The 21,972-nt window shown below is 39.9% G+C and overlaps 1 protein-coding gene and 1 non-coding gene across 5 annotated transcripts in view; both read right to left on the reverse strand.

The window, feature by feature from the left end:
• Positions 1-4,926: 4,926 nt before the first annotated feature.
• The window catches only part of Smad1 (SMAD family member 1), a 75,775-nt gene continuing 58,729 nt past the window's right edge, over positions 4,927-21,972 (reverse strand). For all 4 annotated transcript variants that reach the window (XM_027926623.2, XM_071614649.1, XM_071614650.1 and 1 more), the window contains exons 4-7: positions 19,179-19,295; positions 15,501-15,722; positions 9,694-9,950; positions 4,927-6,270 (exon numbers count right to left, since the gene is read on the reverse strand). In XM_027926623.2, coding sequence (XP_027782424.1) covers positions 6,127-6,270; positions 9,694-9,950; positions 15,501-15,722; positions 19,179-19,295 — 740 coding nt within the window. In that variant the 3' untranslated portion in view covers positions 4,927-6,126. The remainder of the gene's footprint in view (positions 6,271-9,693; positions 9,951-15,500; positions 15,723-19,178; positions 19,296-21,972) is intronic.
• On the reverse strand, positions 19,684-19,805 carry LOC114085629 (small nucleolar RNA SNORA33). Its single transcript, XR_003581516.1, has one exon. It is a non-coding gene; the product is annotated as a small nucleolar RNA SNORA33 (small nucleolar RNA).

The following is a 21,972-nucleotide window of genomic DNA, read 5'->3' on the forward strand; positions in this document are numbered from 1 at the left end:
ATAAAGGGATGCTGTACTTTGTCGAATGCTTTTTCTGCATCTATCGAGATGATCATATGGTTCTTATTTTTAAGTCTATTGATGTGGTGAATAACATTTATTGATTTCCTTATATTGAACCAGCCTTGCATCCCAGGGATGAATCCTACTTGATCATGGTGCACAATTTTTTTGATGTGCCTTTGTATCCGAGTGGCCAGAATTTTATTGAGGATTTTTGCATCTAGGTTCATTAGAGATATTGGTCTGTAGTTTTCTTTCTTTGAAGTGTCTTTGTCTGGTTTAGGTATCAGGGTGATGTTGGCCTCGTAGAATGAATTTGGAAGTTCTCCCTCTTTTTCTATTTCCCGAAGTAGCTTGAAAAGTATTGGTATTAGTTCCTCTTTAAAGGTTTTGTAAAACTCTGCTGTATACCCATCCGGTCCTGGGCTTTTCTTAGTTGGTAGTCTTTTGATGGTTTCTTCTATTTCCTCAATTGATATTGGTCTGTTTAGGTTGTCTATATCCTCCTGACTCAATCTGGGCAGATCATATGACTTAAGAAATTTATCTATGCCTTCACTATCTTCTAATTTATTGGAGTATAAGGATTCAAAATAATTTTTGATTATCTTCTGTATTTCTGAAGTGTCTGTTGTGATATTGCCTCTTTCATCCCGTATGTTAGTGATTTGAGTTCTCTCTCTTCTTCTCTTCGCTAGCATGGCTAAGGGTCTGTCGATTTTGTTTATTTTTTCAAAGAACCAACTTTTAGTTTTGTCAATTTTTTCAATTGTTTCTTTTGTTTCGATTTCATTGATTTCAGCTCTGATTTTAATTATTTCTTGCCTTCTACTTCTTTTGCTGTTGTTTTGCTCCTCTTTTTCTAGGATTTTGAGATGAAGTATGAGATCATTTATTTGTTGGTTTTTTCTTTTTTTAAGGAATGAACTCCAAGCAATGAATTTTCCTCTTAGAACTGCTTTCAATGTGTCCCATAGATTCCGATATGTTGTGTCTGTGTTTTCATTAATCTCTAAGAATTTTTTAATTTCCTCCTTGATGTCTTCTATAACCCATTGATCATTCAGTAACCTATTGTTCATTCTCCAAGTGATATATTCTTTTTCCTTCCTTCTTTTATCGTTGATTTTCAGTTCCATTCCATTATGATCAGATAGGATGCATGGTATTATCTCTACTCCTTTGTATTGTCTAAGAGTTTCCCTGTGACATAATATATGATCTATTTTTGAGAAGGATCCATGTGCTGCTGAGAAAAAAGTGTAACTGTTTGATGTTGGGTGGTATATTCTATATATGTCAATTAAATCTAGGTTATTAATTGTGTTATTGAGTTCTATAGTTTCCTTATTCAACTTTTGTTTGGAAGATCTGTCCAGTGGTGAGAGAGGTGTGTTGAAGTCTCCCATGATTATTGTATGGTGGTCTATTAGACTCTTGAACTTGAGAAGAGTTTGTTTGATGAACATAGCTGCACCATTGTTTGGGGCATATATATTTATGATTGTTATGTCTTGTTGGTGTATGGTTCCCTTGAGCAGTATGTAGTGTCCCTCTTTATCCCTTTTGATTAACTTTGGCTTAAAATCTATTTTATTTGATATGAGTATGGATACTCCTGCTTGTTTCCGAAGTCCATATGAGTGATATGATTTTTCCCAACCTTTCACCTTCAGCCTATGTATGTCTTTTCCTATCAAATGCGTCTCCTGTAGGCAGCATATTGTTGGGTCTTGTTTTGTGATCCATTCTACTAGCCTGTGTCTCTTAATTGGTGAGTTTAAGCCATTAACATTTAGGGTTATTATTGAGATATGGGTTGTTCTTCCAGCCATATTTGTTTATTTATGTTACTAAACATGGTTTGTTTTCCACTTTGATTATTTTCCCCCCTTTAGTGTCCTACCTCCCACTGTTGGTTTTCATTGTTATTTTCCATTTCCTCTTCCTGTAATGTTTTGCCAAGGATGTTTTGAAGAGATGGTTTTCTAGCTGCAAATTCTTTTAACTTTTGTTTATCGTGGAAGGTTTTAATTTCATCTTCCATCCTGAAGCTTAATTTCGCTGGAAACACAATTCTTGGTTGGAACCCATTTTCTTTCAGTGTTTGAAATATGTTATTCCAGGATCTTCTAGCTTTCAGAGTCTGTGTTGAAAGATCAGCTGTTATCCTGATTGGCTTACCCCTAAATGTGATCTGCTTCCTTTCTCTTGTAGCTTTTAAAATTCTCTCCTTGTTCTGTATGTTGGGCATCTTCATTATAATGTGTCTAGGTGTGGGTCTCTTATGATTTTGCACATTCGGCGTCCTGTAGGCTTCTAGGATTTGGGGTTCTGTCTCATTCTTCAAATCTGGGAAGTTTTCTCGAATTATTTCATTGAATAGATTGCTCATTCCTTTGGTTTGAAACTCTGTTCCTTCCTGTATCCCAATGACTCTTAAATTTGGTCTCTTGATGTTATCCCATATTTCTTGGATGTTCTGCTCATGGTTTCTTAACAGTCTTGCTGAGCTGTCTATGTTCTTTTCAAGTTGATATACTTTATCTTCATTGTCTGATGTTCTGTCTTCTAAGTGTTCTACTCTGCTGGTAGTATTCTCAATTGAGTTTTTAAGTTGGCTTATTGCTTCCTGCATTTCTAGGATTTCTGTTTGTTTGTTTTTTATAACCTCTATTTCCCTGTATAGTTGATCTTTTGCTTCTTGGATTTGTTTATGTAATTCATTGTTGAAGTGATCTTTCATTGTCTGATTTTGCTGTCTGATGTCTTCCTTGAGACTCCAGATCATCTGAAGCATGTATATCCTGAATTCTTTATCTGACATTCCATCAGCTGCAGCTATTACCTCTTCTAAAGTTGAGTTGACCTGCAATGCTTGTGGTCCTTTCTTTCCTTGTCTCTTCATACTGTTCGCGTTCCTTTCTTCTTGGTGAAACTGTTGTGCTATTGAATTTTCCCCCTATATATTTATATTGGTCTTGTATAGTTGCAAAGTCTCCCTCGCAGGCACGGGCGGCGGCTCTGCCCCTCCGCCAATTGGGGCAATGTGCCTACCACGCCGGCAGGCCGCTGGGCCTGCTCTGCCAGTCGGTAGCAGGTCCGCCGCCCTTGCAGGCGCGGGCGGCGGCTCTGTCCCTCTGCGGGCCTCTGGGGCTGTACTGCCAGTGGGTCGCAGGTCCGCCTACTTTGCAGGCGTGGGGGGGGGCGCGGCTCTACCCTTCCTCAGGCCACTGGGCCTGTTCTGTCTCTCGGTTGCAGGTCTGACCTGTTCTGATGGTGGTCTCAGTTCCGACTACCTTGCAGGCGCGGGGGAGAGGGGGCGGCTCTGCCTCCCAGCAGGCCGCTGCTCCTCTTCTGCCGGTGGGTCGCAGGCCCGCCTACCTTGCAGGAGTGATTGGAAGCTCTGTCCCGCCGCGGGCCACTGGGCCTTTTCTGTCGGTGGTCACCCTTCCCCTACCTGGCAGGCGAGGGGGGTGGGGGGCGGCTCTGCCCCTCAGCAGGCCGCTGGGCCTGCTCTGTGTTTGGTCCCAGTTCCCTCTACTATGCCGGCGCAGGGGGAGGGGGCGGCTCAGCCTCTCAGCAGGCGGCTGCTCCTCTTCTGCCAGTGGGTCGCAGGCCCGCCTACCTTGCAGGAGTGATTGGAAGCTCTGTCCCGCCCTGGGCCACTGGGCCTTTTCTGTCGGTGGTCACCCTTCCCCTACCTGGCAGGCGAGGGGGGTGGGGGGCGGCTCTGCCCCTCAGCAGGCCGCTGGGCCTGCTCTGTCTTTGGTCCCAGTTCCCTCTACTATGCCGGCGCAGGGGGAGGGGGCGGCTCAACCTCTCAGCAGGCGACTGCTCCTCTTCTGCCAGTGGGTCGCAGGCCCGCCTACCTTGCAGGAGTGATTGGAAGCTCTGTCCCGCCCTGGGCCACTGGGCCTTTTCTGTCGGTGGTCACCCTTCCCCTACCTGGCAGGCGAGGGGGGTGGGGGGCGGCTCTGCCCCTCAGCAGGCCGCTGGGCCTGCTCTGTCTTTGTTCCCAGTTCCCTCTACTATGCCGGCGCAGGGGGAGGGGGCGGCTCAGCCTCTCAGCAGGCGACTGCTCCTCTTCTGCCGGTGGGTCGCAGGCCCGCCTACCTTGCAGGAGTGATTGGAAGCTCTGTCCCGCCCTGGGCCACTGGGCCTTTTCTGTCGGTGGTCACCCTTCCCCTACCTGGCAGGCGAGGAGGGTGGGGGGCGGCTCTGCCCCTCAGCAGGCCGCTGGGCCTGCTCTGTCTTTGGTCCCAGTTCCCTCTACTATGCTGGCGCAGGGGGAGGGGGCGGCTCAGCCTCTCAGCAGGCGGCTGCTCCTCTTCTGCCAGTGGGTCGCAGGCCAGCCTACCTTGCAGGAGTGATTGGAAGCTCTGTCCCGACGCGGGCCACTGGGCCTTTTCTGTCGGTGGTCACCCTTCCCCTACCTGGCAGGCGAGGGGGGTGGGGGGCGGCTCTGCCCCTCAGCAGGCCGCTGGGCCTGCTCTGTCTTTGGTCCCAGTTCCCTCTACTATGCCGGCACAGGGGGAGGGGGCGGCTCAGCCTCTCAGCAGGCGACTGCTCCTCTTCTGCCTGTGGGTCGCAGGCCCGCCTACCTTGCAGGAGTGATTGGAAGCTCTGTCCCGCCCTGGGCCACTGGGCCTTTTCTGTCGGTGGTCACCCTTCCCCTACCTGGCAGGCGAGGGGGGTGGGGGGCGGCTCTGCCCCTCAGCAGGCCGCTGGGCCTGCTCTGTCTTTGGTCCCAGTTCCCTCTACTCCCGATTCCTCTTTATTAGTTATTTGGTTCACCTGTTTTATTTGGCAGAGGATATCTGAGGAAAAAAACTTTCAAAAGAAAAACAAATCTTACCCTAAAATCTGATATGTAAAGAATGAAATTCACCAATTTTTAACCAAAGTAAGCAATAATGACAGGTTTATTTAAAATTTCCAGTAGAGAAAACCCACTAGTTTTGGAATAAAAGTACTCAATGTACGAGAGCATAAGTGAATATAAAAGATAACAGAAGAAAATAAAACCAAACGTAGTACAAAAAAATTAAAAAAGTTTGAAATGGATTTAAACAGGGATGTTCTTTAAATCCTCCAAATATTTAACAGTTACTAGGTTTGGCAAATAATTCATTTGAAAATTAAAGCCTGTTTCTGTACTGTAAACTCCATAAAAACTGCTTAATAAATTCAAGCACTCCATACAATTGGTATTGAAATACATAGGCAGTCGATTTCAGAATAGCAGGAATTATTCATTTGCTCTCACAGTTATATGAATTAACCAGCTGCATAACTGCTTTTTTGGGAAAGGATGGAGAGAAGAAAGAAAAAAAAAAAAAAGAAGATAAAAATCTCTAAAAAATTGAAACACAGCAAAATTCAGACATCAGTTCGTTTCTTTAAGGCGACAAACTGAATTTTTACAGTATATTCTACATTTGCAATTGTCATTTCCCCCCTCCCCCCACCCCCTCAAATACTCCTAAATTCACTAGTCTAATCAATTCTTAACTTTCAAATATTCTGTACATACATATTTAGCAAAGAGCATATGCCTAACATTATTCTGACAGCAGTATGGTCAGCATACAATTTTAGAAAGATTACTATGTATATCATAAAGATTAATCTTTACTTAAAAACAAACAAAAACCATTACTAAACAAATAGTTTTAAAAATTATGAAAACCCATGAAAAGAAGATTCAACATGGGCTCTAAACCTGATAAAAACACACTTCAGAAAGACTAACCATTAATGCTAAACTTCTGCCAAACGATGACCCTAAAGTGCCAAACACAAAAGAATCTCTTAGGACCATTTTTTCTAATAGATAATTTGTCCCTGGCTTGGCCATCTCTTCTTTAACTATACACAGAGTCCTGCTAAAAGTCTGCATTTTAGTTGATTTTACAAGAGAATGTTACAATGTAAACTAGACAGGTTCTTGATATCAATAGTATGTTACCAAGGGTTTTCAAATTTCTGAATCCAACAGTTGGTCACAGAGGTCAAGTATTATCAAGGCTCCTTTGTCAGCTCTCCATTGGGTCTGACTCATCCATCCTTCAAGTACATGCAAGGCTCAATAGTTTTCAAGAGGCAGAAGCCTGAGGCCATTTAAGACACTGATGAAATAGGATTATGAGGTGAACCCATCTGGGTGAGAACTTTATCCAGCCACTGGAGGGGACCGTGCAGATGTATCTCAATCCAGCAGGGGGTGCTAGTAACATCCTGGCGGTGGTATTCTGCTCCCCAGCCCTGGAAAAAACAAAGCAGGGTCATTTAACTTGTTTAATGCAGTGTTCAACTTATTAAGTAAAAGGAGTTCACCTAATCAGGGACTCTGACTGAAGCGACAGACAGTTCCCAGAAGAGTGCGCACATACACGCAATCTGGCAGGCAAACTGCGGGAAATGGTGCTGGCCACTGGAGTCCATCCATGGACTCCAGGTTAAAGAATTACTGGTCTTGGGGCTGGGGCTGGGGCTGGAGCTGGGGCTCAGTGGTAGAGCACTTGCCTAACAGTGAGGCACTGGTTTTGATTCCCAGCACCACATATAAATAAATAAAATAAGGGTCCACTGACAACTAAAAAATATTAAAAAACAAAACAAAACAACAAGAATTATTGGCCCACATACTTTTTAACTTTCATATTCATTTCCCATTCCCTTCTGATAGTAAGGTAATAGCTATTATTAAATTCTCACTTTATCATCAATAAAATAAGGAAAAGGCTTCTTTGGACATTGATACCCTTTCTTCCCTGTTCAGCCACCTAAGGTCTGCCTATCAACACGGACCTCTTGATCTTTCGATCTCTAAGCAAAACTGGCAGGAGTGCATGTAAGTATCCCCAAAGTTATGACTGATACCTAGCCACTGCCTGAAGTCAGCATTTAATTATTCATTTGTATAAGAAGGCAGCTTGGCAGACATCTTCAAAATTACTGAATCAGGACCCTAAAGTTCCATAGAAGATAAAGAGCAGAGTAATACTGCCACTTCAGAGCTCAAAAACTTGTTGGCAAGAGTGGATAGCAGAACATGAAGTTCTGGTTGATCCCTGTTCCCTGAGGTGTACCACAGAAGGCTGGCACGCTCTCTCTGCTACCTATCTACTCTAGCAGTTTCAAGAAGTACATCTGAGTGTGAAGACTTTCAGGAGACAGTGGTGACATGTGAACTCTATCTGCACATAGTACGTAGACACATGAACTTGAACCTCCATTAATATATTGCTAAATGGAATGTGTCGGTTTACCTCCATCAGACAGCAGGTTCTGAGAAGGCAGGGACAACATCCAGCACAGTCACTGGCACAAAGCAGAAGCTCTATATACACTTTTTCAGCTGAACAGATCTGGATTTTTCAGCTATGGGGGAGTTTAAGATGCAAATAATTTATGAAATATATGCTTTATATTACCATCCTAAAACGGCAAAAATGGTGCAAGATTGGTTATTAATGTTGGTTATATTAATGTTCCTCAGCATTTCTCCAAGATGCTGAGTGGCAGAGGGTGAAGTGTCCAGTCATTGTGATAATGAAGAACAATGCTGTAAAAACAATCTGCAATGTTTTTGTTGCTAATATATGAGAATCCCTTACAAAAAAAAAAACTCAGCAAGAGTTTTTAGTAAGATTCGTTTATCCTCAACTCTCTAAATCCAGCTTCCCAGCTATATCCATTACACGGTGTCAGCCCCTTCATGCTAGTGCTCATCGTATGTTGTATTAATTACATGTGTGAGACCACAAGCATCCTAAAGCTAGAGATTGTAGGTTGTTTTCATCTTTGTATTCCTTCTCTGGAATACTGCTAAAATTCTGGCTGAAAGAATGAAATCGGATATAAATACCTTCTATTAGTGTAAAAGTTTTTTTCTTGTGTAAAAGTACATTATTGAAACTATAAAAGTGCGGTCATGGATATATACACAGCAATAATAATGTCTATTTTATTCTGCTATCCTTCCTTTCCCCCCTTCCCCTCCCTCCCATCACGTGACTGCATGACCAATGTGATTCTGCAACCTGTACACTCAGAAAAATGAGAAATTATATCCCATCTGATTCAAATGTATGATATGTCAAGGTCATTGTACTGTCATGTGTAACTAATTAAAACAAAAAAATTAAAAAAAATAAAATTTAAAAGTTTATTCATGGTAAAAAAAAAGAAACTATAAAAGTGAAATAGTTAAAATGATTGGGTAATTAATAAGAAATGAATCAGAAGAGGCAACTAATTGGAGTGTTAGAGCCATAAATCCTTCCAGAGTGGCCTTCAGTAGTAATGAACTCACAAGGGATCACAGAATGATCACCACAGTCCCAGCCCCACCCACCCCCATTTTACAGATGAGGAACATGAGGCCCTCAAAGGAGTCCCTGCGCCTTAGTCACACAGTTAAAATAGCAACTAGAGGCCAGGTGAGGTGGCACACACCTGTGAGCCGAGCAACTTGGAAGCCTGAGGTAGGAGGATCACAAGTTTAGGGTCAGTCTTGACAACTTAGCAAGACCCTGTCCAAAATTAAAACAAAAAAGGCAAAGACAACTAGAAGAAGAAGAACCTGTATCTCTTCAGGCTGTTCTTTCCTCCAAACCAATAAAAAGAAACAAACAAAAAAATGCTTTAGGCAAGTCACGTCCTTATTTTAAAAATCACCTGAGTCAAAATGCTAAGTCAAAAATTAAATAGTGAATTAAAAATGAATGAAAATGGTCTTTGTAGTCTCATATGTACATGGATAATAGGTCAAACTCTGAAAGGGGTAAAACAAAACAAAACAAAACCCTCTTTTAATATGAAAGAGGTACCGGGCTCCGTTGCAAAGAACCACTGAACTACATTTTGAGAAAAGCAGCAGTAAGAAAACATACCAAAAATCTGCTAAGAGAACTCAAAACAGGAAAAAAATGATATTTGGGAAAAAAATACATTTGATCTAAAGAATGATGAACAAAATTAGGTTCCAAAATTATCCTCAGTAATAAATACATTACAAAACCGGTTTGATAACTAGCTAGGTGAGCTTCCGAAGAAACGACATAGAGGGTGATGGCCTCACCCAAGTCTGTAATTAGTTGTGTTTCTCAGAGTGATACAGGATGAAAATTTATCTTTGAGAAATCAGAGACAAGCCAGTCAGTTTCTAGAATAAGTCACTGACTCACTAAATATAATCAGATATTCATTTTTTTTTTTTTACATTTCAATGGCATCTTAAAAACTTTCATTTCTCAGAGGCACAAGATGAGGCAGCACAGAGTGACCAGTTAGTACAAGCATGTCTTTAACCTTCTCTTCAAACATACAATACACACCTAATGCACTTAAAGCTAATAAGGTATCTATCTTGGAACAAGGGCCTTAATAAATTTTGAACTATATGAAAAGTACAAGATGTACTAGAACCACTAAAACAACAACAAAAAAACCTGACCAGTCAAAAATAACTTCCAGGGCTGAGGATATAGCTCAGCTGGTAGAGTGCTTGCCTTGCATGCACAAGGTCCTGGGTTCAACCCCAACACAAAAAAAAGAAAAAGAAAAAAGAAAGAAAGAAAAGAAAAATGCAGTGTGATGAACTTTTATTTGTAGACTGATACACTTCAACAAGGCACAGCAAAATGTATTAAGCCCAGCCTAGAGCAATTGGAGCTCACTCACCTTCACAAAGCTCATGCGTATAGTACACATTTTTGTGAGCTCGTAGACGGTCTCGAAACCATGGTTCACAGACTGTGCCAACAACTGAGCAAATTCTTGGTTGTTAAAAATTTTCAAGCTACACCCACTAGGGATCTTGCAAACAGTCGTGGGGTGAAATCCATGATGGTAGTTGCAGTTCCGACTTTGCACGAAGATGCTACTGTCACTGAGGCATTCGGCATACACCTCCCCTCCAACATAATAAAGATGCACTCCTGTGGGAAGACAACCATTTAGTTACTGCCATCGTTTTACAGCTGAAAGGCACCTGTGCAACCTCAACATAAAAATACACATTTATATGATTTCAACTTTGGCAACATAGGCAGATATTCTCTAAGTCCTGCACAACTGACAGACTCTTAGTTAAAAAAATATCCATACGTGAATACAATATCCTTACATCAATAAGCACATCCAGGAGGTTTCTAGGGAATAACAGAACAAGTCTTGAAAATAATAACAAAGTATAAAAATTCATGTTTATTTTTTGGTACTGGGGATTGAACTCAAGGTGCTTTATCACTGAGACACATCCTCAGCCCTTTTTGAGACAGATCTCACTAAATGGCATTGGGCCTTGTTAAGCTGCTGGAGCCAGCCTTGAACTTGTGATCTTTGTGTCCCAGCCTCCCAAGTCACTGGGATAACAGGCATGTGCCATTGTGCACAGTTCATTTTTGATAAGTAATTAATGCCTTATTTAGCCATGGCTAAACATGTATTCTTACTCTAAAAATATTGTATGATAAAACTTGGGCTTTGTTGTGGTATCTTCTATGCATTCATAATATGTCTCTTGGATTTATTCTTCAGCAGAGAAGGGGGACCAAGAAAAGTAGAACTAGAAAACTAGAGGTAGAAGAAGCTTTGCTGAGAACTGAGATTCAAGGTCTAGTAAAACAAATTTTTAAACTAAAAAAATGTCATACTTTATGAAACAATAGCTCACTAACCTACCACCTGCTGCAAACTTCTTCCTGTGAGACTGACCCAGAGTTCTAGAAGTGTAGGAAATCGACACTAGTCAGTCTTTAAAAGAAGGAAAAAGGGGAAAGGGCCCCTCTGACAAAGTCCCATGCCATTAAGGGAGATTATATAGGCCACCTAGCAGTCACAGCCCGTATGGCTTTAAATGATCCATCTTACAGGTAGCTGCATGGCTTAACCACTGCTAATGTGGCTGTCCCATCTGAAATATGAAGTGTTGTGTTTACATGTGCACCCAAGGCAGAAGACTTCTCTAACAATTAAATAGCTGCTGAGGCAGAAACCCATCTTTCACCTGATACAGTAAAAACTTCTTCACAGAAAGACTTTCATCCCTGATGGAAAAATGATAAATTTAACCATATAAAATTTAGAAAGTAAACAAAAAATATAAAGAAGCAAAAAATGTCACTCCCTTAGCAACACAGAGGAAATAATTGTTAATAGTCTGAAACACCATATTCAGTTTAGGGCATCATTAAGCTTTCTTTGTAAACATTTAAAATGCCTCCATGACTATATGGATCTAACCATTTATTTTACAGTTCTCCCATTAGCAGACCATTGTGTTGATGCTGATTTTCTGCTGTTATAACAATGCCATGATAAATGTCTCTGGACAATTTTTAATAATATCCTTAGGAGAGATTCCTGGAAGTTAAAGCACTAGATCGAAGGCTTTGACTCACTTTGCCAAATGGCTTTCCAGAATGCTCGGATCAATTGACACCCTCACCAGCAGTGTGTAAGTGCCTTCCTCATTTGACCCAGGCAGAACTGAATATGAGCTTAAACAAAAGCAAAATTTTTCTAATGTATAGCTGAAAAATAACATAGCTGTCTTAATCTGTGTGTAAGGCTGGATACACTCTCCAAGTCCATTCGCCATCTGGGTTTCTATCCCGAACTCACTGTTCGTGTTCCTCCCTTATCCTACTGTGGTTCTGGCTTTCTGATTATTTTTTTATGAGCTGTGCATATAGAGATAGGATGTAAATAATTTGTTTATTATTTCCCTGTTCTTTGTCTTTTAATTTGGTTCATGATATATTTTAACCTAAAGAAGTCTGAAATCCTTTTAAGTCTCTTTTTGTTACTTTTTTATGCTCAGAATTTTTTTTTACATCTCTGATCAAATATATTTCACTCTAGCTTTTTAATTGTTTGCCTTTGAAAAAAATGTTCAAAAATCCATTCACTTATATGATATGAGGCCAGGATCCTCCCCACTTCACAACAGCTGACTGTGTTATTGAGGACTATTAAAAGACTCTCCTGATTTGCTATGCTTCTTAACAACCTTAAATTTTTATGCAGTCTGAGTTTATTCTCCTGTTTTGTTTTTGATTTACTTGTTGTTTTGTAACATTTTATTAACCCTAATGTCAACAGTTTTTTCTTTTCCATTAAATCTTTTAGATACTCTCTTTTGTTTATTCATCCAGGTAATACTCAGAATATATTACTCAAATCTCAGAAAACATCACATTGTAGTTTAACTTTTTGCTTTAAACTACAATTAAGTTAGAAAGAGCAAATATCCTAAAATGCTTTCACAATATTAAGCCTTCCCTTTAAGGAACAAAGACTGCCTATTAATTCAAATTTTCTTTCTCTCTCAGTCCAGTTTTAGTAGCTTTATATAATCTTGCTACAGTTCAGATTATTTCCAAGAAATTTATGTTTTCTGTTGCTATAGGACTGGGACTTTCCCCTCCCTTATATTTTTTAACGGGCTATTGCCAGATGAAGGGAGACTAACAACAACAACAACAAGGTTCTCCAGGGGCTTCCAGGTGAACAGTGCTCACCCACAGTGTGGGCACAGGTGAGGGAGAAGGCTAGTGTGCTTCTGGCAGGGCTGTGAATTAATATTAAGCTTTCTGATAAAATACATCAAGAGCTTTTGGCCTACCAGTTTCATTTCAAGAATGTATCTCACGAGTGTTATCTAAATCACTCATATCATCTGCAAATCATGATAATCTTGGCTTAAGCTTCCATCACCTGAAATTGTAAGCACACTACTCAGAGCATCTGGAACAATTTTAAGAAATGGCATTCCCAGAATCCTTATTTTCTTCCTAATATTCTGAAAGGCAATTGTACACTGGCTTTTTACTACTTTGGGGAAATAGTCACCTTAGAATTTAATGAAAAGTAAGTCCTTCCATTCCAAATGCAGAATGTGTTTATACATAAATTATAGGGGTTTACAGACCATACAAAGTTATCTGTGTATGTTATGAACCTAATTTCTAGCATTTCATCCTTAAATGTATTTAGTTTTTTTTTTCCCCTTTTAATCATATTAAGGAAATATCTATCAATTCCTATTTAAGGATTGCTGGGTTTCACCGCCTCTAGAATGTTAAAACTTTGTCTCAAATGCTTTTCAAATACCCATTAAATAATCTATCTGGTCCACTATTTTAAATTTCACAGGTCGTTCTTTTTAAACATTTAACTCTGAAAATAATTTCAAATTTATAGAGAAGTCTGAAAAAGATAACAAAGAGCAACCGTATACCCATCACCCAGACTAACCTACATTGACAATCTGCTACATCTGCTTTATTGTTAGTACTCTCCCTCCCCACTGTCCACACACACACACACATACACACACACACACAGACACACACACACACCCCTTATGTATTCTGACACAGAGTTGCTTCAGATACAGCCAGATGGAGAGAAGACAGATATCTTCATATGTACATAATGTCTTTCTCAACTATTGCATCACAGTCCTTTACTCTTAAGTACTTAAGTATGTATTTCCCAGGCAAGACGGTTCCACACAATCCTCAGCAAAGTCAGTGAATTTAACATTGATATGAAACTTTAATCTACCATTCTTATTCCAGAATTGTTCTCTCAATAATATCATTTATAATAATTTTCCCCCTGTCCAGTACAGGATCATATCTACTGTCAGATATTATATATAGCTTGTCATGTCTTTTAGAGGTTGATGGGCCTTTATTTTGTTCATTTATTTATATAAATAAATAAGTGGTGAGAATTGAACCCAGTGCCTCACACATGCTAGGCAAGCACTCTACCACTGAACCACGACCCCAGCTCCTTAACGTCTTTTAATCTGGAACACTTCTAGCTTTTCTTGTTTTTTTTTTTTGACAAATATTTTGGGAGAATAAAGTCACTCTTTACTCTCTTAAATACAGAATGCTCATCATTTTGGATTTGCCTGATGTTTCCACAGGATGGGGCTCAGGTTTGCATTAACAGCTGGAATCCTGCACGGGCGATCCTATATCCTTATCAGGGTATCACATCTGGAGGTATATGGATTCGCTGTCTTTACTGCTGATGATAATGTTGATCCCCCAGTCAAGATGGGGGATCAATTATGTAATTATAAAAACAAATTATACAGTTTTTCTACTTTGTAATTACTGCCTTCTAGTGTCCTTTGTGACTAATAGGTAGTTTGTGGGGAAACACCTGAAGACCATGCAAATATCCTGATTCTTATAAAAAAATTCTCTTCATATTTGGTATTCATCAAGGAGCTTGATCCTTACTAGGATGCTTGCAAACTGTTGTTTCTCCAACTCTAGCTCTTGGTCTATACCAATCAGTCTTCCTAATTCACTAGTACATCTATTTATTGTTGACAAGGACATATGTTAGTGTTGTTCTTGAGCGGTTTAAAATTAATTAGTGTACCTAATTATATTTGCCCCCAGGTATCTATAGGATCTAAATTCACAGATTGAAAAATATTCTTTAAAAAACTGCATCTGTACTGAACATGTTCAGACTTTCCTTTCTTGTCATGATTTCCTGAGCAACACAGCATAACAGCTACTTAAACAGCAATATATTGCATTTGGTTTAAAGTATATAGGAGGACTGCACAGGTTATAAACACTAGTACACCAACCTATACAAGAAAACTGAGCACCCAAGGGTTTTAGTACCCTCGAGGATCCTGAACAAGATATACCAAGGGACAACTATTTTTTGTGCTCACACTGGGAATTGTGGAAGCCCCTTTGAGTTGGCTCCTGTGACATGCCCCATAAGCATTCTTTACTTTCTGCCATAATGAGATGCTGGCTATTCTTCCAAGGAGCCCCAGTTCCTCTTGGTGGGAAATGGCGACAGAGGTTGCAGTCGGGGCTAGAGATGCACTTGTTGCTACTGGATGTCTCCGTTTCTTGGCCCTCCCGGCACACACATCAGAAACCACATGCATGTACAGTCACACATACATAGATTTCCATACACACGAGAATAAACACAAGCATGCACGTCTAAGTATATATTATTAAAGTTATGATTATACACTGATGCCTCCATCTACCTCATAATTAATCTCTTGCCCTCCTTCATGTTTGTGTGTCCCTTACTCCACAGTGAAAACCAAGCTCCCCAAATAGCCACACACTCATTCTCTTAATCTTATCATATATCTAAAAGTTACAGAACTATTTTACTCGTATCACCACTAAATAATTGAGTCTATTAAAAAGATATTTTATTCTACAGCAAAAAAAGATAGAGCAGTGCCCTAAAATAGCAAATCATGATTCTGGCTAATTCACATTAATAAAATGGCAGTCAGGAGACCACATAGTGTTTAAATGGAAGAACTCTAGATAATACAAAATTTAAAAATACTTCAAACTGCAGCAACTGAACATGACCCTGTGTTTGCTACAGGAATGAATGACCAAGTCTCCTCTGGGAGAACAGCGATAGGAAAGATAAACATCTGAAGGGTTCAAGTGAAGACTCACCTTTTCCAATATGCCGCCTGGTGTTTTCAATAGTGGAATTCCGGTTAACATTGGAGAGCAGCCCAAGGCAGAAACGGTTCTTATTGTTGGAAGGATCAGTGAAACCATCCACCAACACACTTGTGGAGGAGGCATGGAACGCTTCACCCACTCGATTGTTGAGCTCATAGTAGACAATAGAGCACCAGTGTTTTGGTTCCTCATAAGCAACTGCCTGAACATCTGTAAAAAAGAAAAGGTTCCATCAACTGAAGTTTGTGCCTTGGGCTCTCAAAAACTGAAACTGCATCCCAAAAACTGGCTCAGGATCATGGAAGAGCAACTGCGGTTACAGGTTTTCTCTGATGTCTAAAGCAGGTACTTCTTACGAAGTGTGACATTCTCCTTTAAAAGGAAAACAATTTCCTACAATTACTATCAGAGAGCAAGCCCAGAGACAGCATCTGCTGAATACTAACAAAATGCTACTTGCTCTTTAATATGCAGAAATGGAAATCACCCTACCACAGACCCTGGCTCCCCATCTAAAGAAGTAAAACAAGAGGCCAGTGAAAAAAACAAGTGGGAAAGAACAGCAGAGGCCCGGAGTTATGCCAAGAGTGCCGCATACAAAGGGCTCACTTTTGGCAAAGCCTTTTCTACCTATGCTTTTTAAAGGAATGAAAATCAGTTTTTAATTATTGATAAGAAGTGACTTTATTTCGTATTAAGTTGCCAATAATGATCACAGCTCCAGTTTTGCTCCAGTTCTCCAACTCAGGAAGAAATCCTGCCAGCTGGCCATTCTTACACAATGAATCATATCTCTCTCATCCAGATTTCATGCTAACTTCCTTATATTTGCTTTAAGTCATGCAGAGCAGGTGTGTTTTGTCTCTCCATTCCCAGAATGGGCCAACAATGGAAATTACCCAACTTTACTGACAGGATGCAGCTTGTTAAGTCAAATCTCCTAAGACTAACAAGTCTCCCAACAGAACACACTTCTAAACACTTGCAACTAAAAGGTTTTAAAGATAAGTTCCTTCTGTAGTAAAACCTCTTGTACAACTGCTTTAGAGATTCCAGGAATACAAAACCATAGTATTTCCAGCATACCAATAAATAATGATCTGAGGTTTATGAAGTCTTGGGTGTGCAATCATAAAAAAATTGAAAGAAAATCCACATCAGAGGCATGGGCTATAACTGTTAAGGGAGAAGAACCTCTGTGTTCTTACTATCAGCCTTTACACATATTAAAACGCACTTTATTTTTGACTTTGGTAAAGAAAACAAAGAAAATGATCACTAAAAAATCCCACACATTAGTTGCTTTATATACTTACATATTTCAGCTGAAAATATATACTATTTTCCTTGTTTTCTAAGCAACTCTGCCATGTCAATTTGCTTAAGCTCATGGAGCAAAATTTTAGTGATTTACAAGTGCCCAATCTTAAAGACGGCTCCAAAGTCATTCATATAGGTCTTTTATCAGCTTCCAGGATTGTTCAAAATACTATTCAAGTAGACCAGACACTGATGCAATTCTTTTTCTATAAAAAATGGCATGATAGGGCTGGGGCTGTAGCTCAGTGAAAGAGCACTTGCCTCACATGCATGAGGCACTGGGTTCAATCCTTAGCACCACATAAAAATAAATAAATAAAATACAGATATTGTGTCCATCTACAACTAAAAAAATATTTTTAAAAAATGCCAGAATATTTCGTGAGCCATACAATCTTTATTAGAACTATCCCATTCTGCCCTTGTGGAGCAAAGGCAGTCAGAGATAACAGGTAATGACTGGCACGGCTATGCTCCAATAAAGCTTAGTTTACAAAAACAGGAGCAGACTCAATAGGATGTGGGCTCTAGTCTGCTGACCCCTGCTCTTGGGAAGTCACCAACAAGGACAATAAGAACAAGACCCAACATCCCCTTCCTTATGAAAATATTAAATGATTGTAGACTTATTCCAATGGGGAAAAAAGTTAAAGTTATATAACAGGAACATTCTTAAATCTGTGTCTATTTCCTGAAATCAACATGTTAGACTTAACCACAATGGGCACAGGGTCCACAGGGTCTTATCAGTGTGTACTACTCTGTCCATTCTCTCCTTCTATCCTGTTCTCTAAATTCCAAAAATGTGTGCGAGAGGGATTATTTTTCAAATCAGAGTGTTTATTTGTTGACTTATAGTTATATGTTTGATAGGATGTCCTAGAGATGATCAGGTACCATAAAACACAGAATCAATAAAAAAAGAAAGTGATTTTAAAAATTTAACTGCTTAGAAGTTGTACATCCCAATTTATTACATTGCACATCTAAGAAAGGTTCTTTGAGTTTGACTTTTTAAAAATAAATCTTACTTTTTAGAGCAGTTTTAGGTTCACAGAAAAGTTGAGTACAAGGCCAATAGATTTTCAATATGTCCCCAACCCTAGGCATAGCTTCCCATATTATCCATAACCCCTATTGAGGGGTATATTTGTAATAACCTATAAATCTATGACACATAATTATCACTCAACGTCCAGAGTTAACATTTATATGGGGATGTATGTGGTATTGGAGATGGAACCCAGGGCCTTGTATAATCTAGACAAGTGCTCTATCTTAGCTACACCCTTATCTCTTGGTGTTGTTCATTCTGATGGTTTGGACAAATGCATAGCAACACATAGCTATCATCATAGTATCATACAGATATCATCAAACTTTAAGTACTTAAAAATACCTGCAACTCTGAGGAAGTCTGAGATATCTATTTTAATTTAAAAAGTGTCAATAAGACATATCTAGCAATCAAGTTGCATTTTTAACTTCAATTTGCATAAATGTTACACAGATTGAACAATCTGTGCATGTGAGTGTGTGGGTGTGCCAGTGAAACCCTTCCTGGGAGGCCCCTGGGGAAGGGTTCTTTCTTTCCACTAGTGTGGCTGTGGCTTCTAACAGATGCTCAGGGTCCTATCATACTTAATTTACCTGTGCTCTGCTCTCTTAAGCCTACTCACCACTGTCAACCTGCAGGAAGGATGGCACTATCCCCTCAGTCACTGCCATGAATAATTCACAGCTGAAATTAAAGACCCACCCTTCACTAAGGAAGGAAAAAAACATTCAGTTCTGCTTAGAGTTCTTCAGGGTGAGAAGAGGAAAAAGGTGTGCCTCAATGTCTTTAGGGTAATAAAGTTAGAAATAAATTCAGCAAGAAAGAAGCAAATGTTATTAGTTTTGGTTTCAGCGAGACATAAATAAGGTCTAGAAAACAGATGGAGTTTATGCCTATGGATTCTAACCACAAAAGAAACCTTTCAGAAGGCCAATTATGAGAACTTTCCATTCTGAACATCACCTGTGGAGCTGGTGCTGTGCCCACTGGGGCTCAACTCCCCTCTGTCCACTTAAAAGCATTCCTTTCATCACCAGCTCTAAATGATGCAGTATTGGAGATAAAAAGACAACTGCACAATCACACTCAGGCCTCAATCAAAAAGTCAGTGTTTGCTCTTTAAATAAGAGACATATGTGTTATCCACAGAATTCTGTCCACCGAGCTTCTCTTCCTGTGCTCTGCCTTTCTCTAGCAGTTATCTTTTTTAAAGATTAATAAACTTTGTGAGAGAAAGCAACATATTGACTTTGGATTGTAAAAGGAGAGTAACCAGCTACTCATTTTACCTCCTCTGTTGATTTCTGAGGGCAGGGAAGGCGCCATCATATTTGTGTCCATTGGTTGAGAGCCATCCTGGGTCATGGGGTCCTCGGGAGGCAAGTAGGCAGGTGGGGGAGTATCAGCTACAAAGTTTCAAAAAAATTAACATGCTTAAAACACTCTTAAACACATATTCTCAAAAATGCTTAAAACACATATTCTCTTCTCTGCTAAGACAAGACCCCAAGTTGCCATCTAACCTTCACATCAAAAGACTAGATACTACGGACACTGGTCTTGATGTTACCCCCAAAACCTTACACATTCTCAATGACAATTAAATGGGAGGAGCACCCACTATGAGCCAGTTCCAGGAGCTGTCAGCCTGTTCAGGACCACACCATTTTATTTATTTATTAAACATTACATGCAATTTCTTGTTAACACTTAGGAGTTTCACCCAAGTTTTTAGCACTAATTATACAGAAGTCTTAATAAAAGTCTATGGAAAAGCTTCCCATCACTAATATTTGTTGTAGCCAAACCTTAATGACTTCGGTGTCCTTAAGGCTTATAATATGGCATTACTATTGCCAGCTTTTTCTAAACTTCTGCAGAAACACATCCAGGTAAGCAGACTCACTAGCTGGCTTGGACCGGGCCATTTAAAAAAAACAATCAGAACCGCACTTAACTATAGATGGAAAACATCTGAAAGCTAATTATTTAAAAAGAGGTTTCAGAATCTTTTGTATTAAACCTATGGGCTTTTTAGGGATTTACCAGCCAAGTTTCATTAGAGTCTATGGATTTAAACTGATAATTTCCCATGACTTTGAGCAATATGTTAGGATTACCTTCTCCCTTCTATTTAAATCAGCACTAGTTTTAAAATTCCTAATAATAAAATAGTTGGAAATAAATCAGTTTATCACAGTTTTAATTCTAAAATCTTCTGTTTCAGAATCTACGAATGTACTCTTCTGAAGGGCTCACCAGCTGGCAAACCAGGGCAGACAACATGGTTTCTGGAGCAACAAAGACTAACAGAAGTCTGATGTTTTCTTACTGTAAAACAGAGGGTATTATGGCTCCCCACAAACAACTCTTTGTGGTCCTAAGCCAAATTCCTCACTGGCTCTTGGGAGCCCACCACCTAGCACCCATGACAGAGCCTTGGGAACAAACTTTGACCTTAGGGAACCATGCATGCTTGGAGAAGTACTCAGGGCAACTCTCCCACACAAATAACCAGCACTGCTCCTTCAGGGGTTCTTGGGGATTCTACTGATGCTCCAGTTGATCAGCCCAATGCTTCCACCATCCAGCTGCTGAAAAGCTGTGACTCAAAGTCCGGACACAGGATTAAGGGGTTGCAGCTGGATGCCTTTCCCCACCTTTCAACTTCTCTTTTAAAATTAGCTTCTTCCCTGTAGCTTTATGGCTGACTCTGTTTTACCTCAAGCCAGGACTGAAGACAGCCTCCTCTGAGCCTGAATCCTTTGAATTTCTGCTATCAAGTTGGTGACAATTTCACTGGCAACCTGCAGCATCAGCATGGCTAGGAGGGAGCAGTTCGTTATAGCTGGTGGTCTACTACTCCTCCTTTCTTCTTCCTGCATTTCCTCTACTTGGCCTGTGCCTCAATCCCTGACAGCCAAGGACAAGGTGTAAATTCAGGCAATAACCTTCAGTGTTTTCTTTCAGGCTCGCCCTGGGTGCCACTGTTGAAAGTGCTCTGAAATATATCTCCTTACCACTAACCTGTCCATCAAACCCAACAGGTTTTTGAGGGAGCAGAGTGGACAGGGAATCACCAAGTGTTATTAGTTTGATCTTTAAACTATCACACCACCTTTTGGATTGAAAAACCACAAAGCAAAATAAACAGGCTTAAAAGCGGGGAGCAACAAATACATAAAAATGGAAGCAATGTAAGCAATATGAAGTATGAAACACTTTCCTTTTTTTTTTTTTTTTCAGTACTGGAGATTGAATGTAGAGACACTTTACCTCAGGGTCACATCCCCAAACCTTTTTATATTGCTAAGTTGTAGAGGCTGGCTTTGAACTTGTGATTCCCTTGTCTCAGCCTTCCAAGTAGCTGGAATTATGGGTGGGTACCCACCACAATGGCCCATTTTTCAATTTTTGAAGGTTCAGGACTGATGTTCAATTTGACATGTTTGCCCATTTTCCTTTACCAAAATGTTAATGGATTTCAAGTGTACCTTTGATTCTTCTTGAGGTCAACTGGCAAGAAATTTGGTATTAATTTTTTTTGTGTGTGAGATGCTTGTTTATTAATTTATAATTTGAAAGATACAATGTCCTAATTAATCATTTATTTTGGTAACCATTACACCATCAGTTATGTCTAAAAGAGGAAAATAATTGTTTTTTGTCTCTGCTAAGTTAAACAAGCAGATGGTTTCCAGTACTTCTGCTGCAATTCCTTTGTTGCTAAAGTATACGTTTCTTGGGATTACATCACCACTTAAATGAATTTAATTAAATAGGGAGGGAGGGTGTGATCCCTTAGGAAATATCTTTTCTGAAGTTGCACTGGCAACAGGGGTTTTTCCACATCTGAAATGATGTTAATCGAGACTGTTTTTCATAACAGCAATGTGTGTAATGCACTATTTCTCTCTCTTTTTTTTTTTTATCAAGAGCAAAGACTGTAATAATTATGCCACTCCCAGAAGGATGCAGCTGTTTCAAAACTTTTTTAAAACAAAGGAAAAACAGTTTATTTGAGCATTTGTGCCTGACAAATAAAGCAAGACATTTGCTTCCTTGGCTGGAACCTCCTTCCTC

This window comes from Marmota flaviventris, chromosome 7 (assembly GCF_047511675.1).
Source record: "Marmota flaviventris isolate mMarFla1 chromosome 7, mMarFla1.hap1, whole genome shotgun sequence".
NCBI lineage: Eukaryota > Metazoa > Chordata > Mammalia > Rodentia > Sciuridae > Marmota > Marmota flaviventris.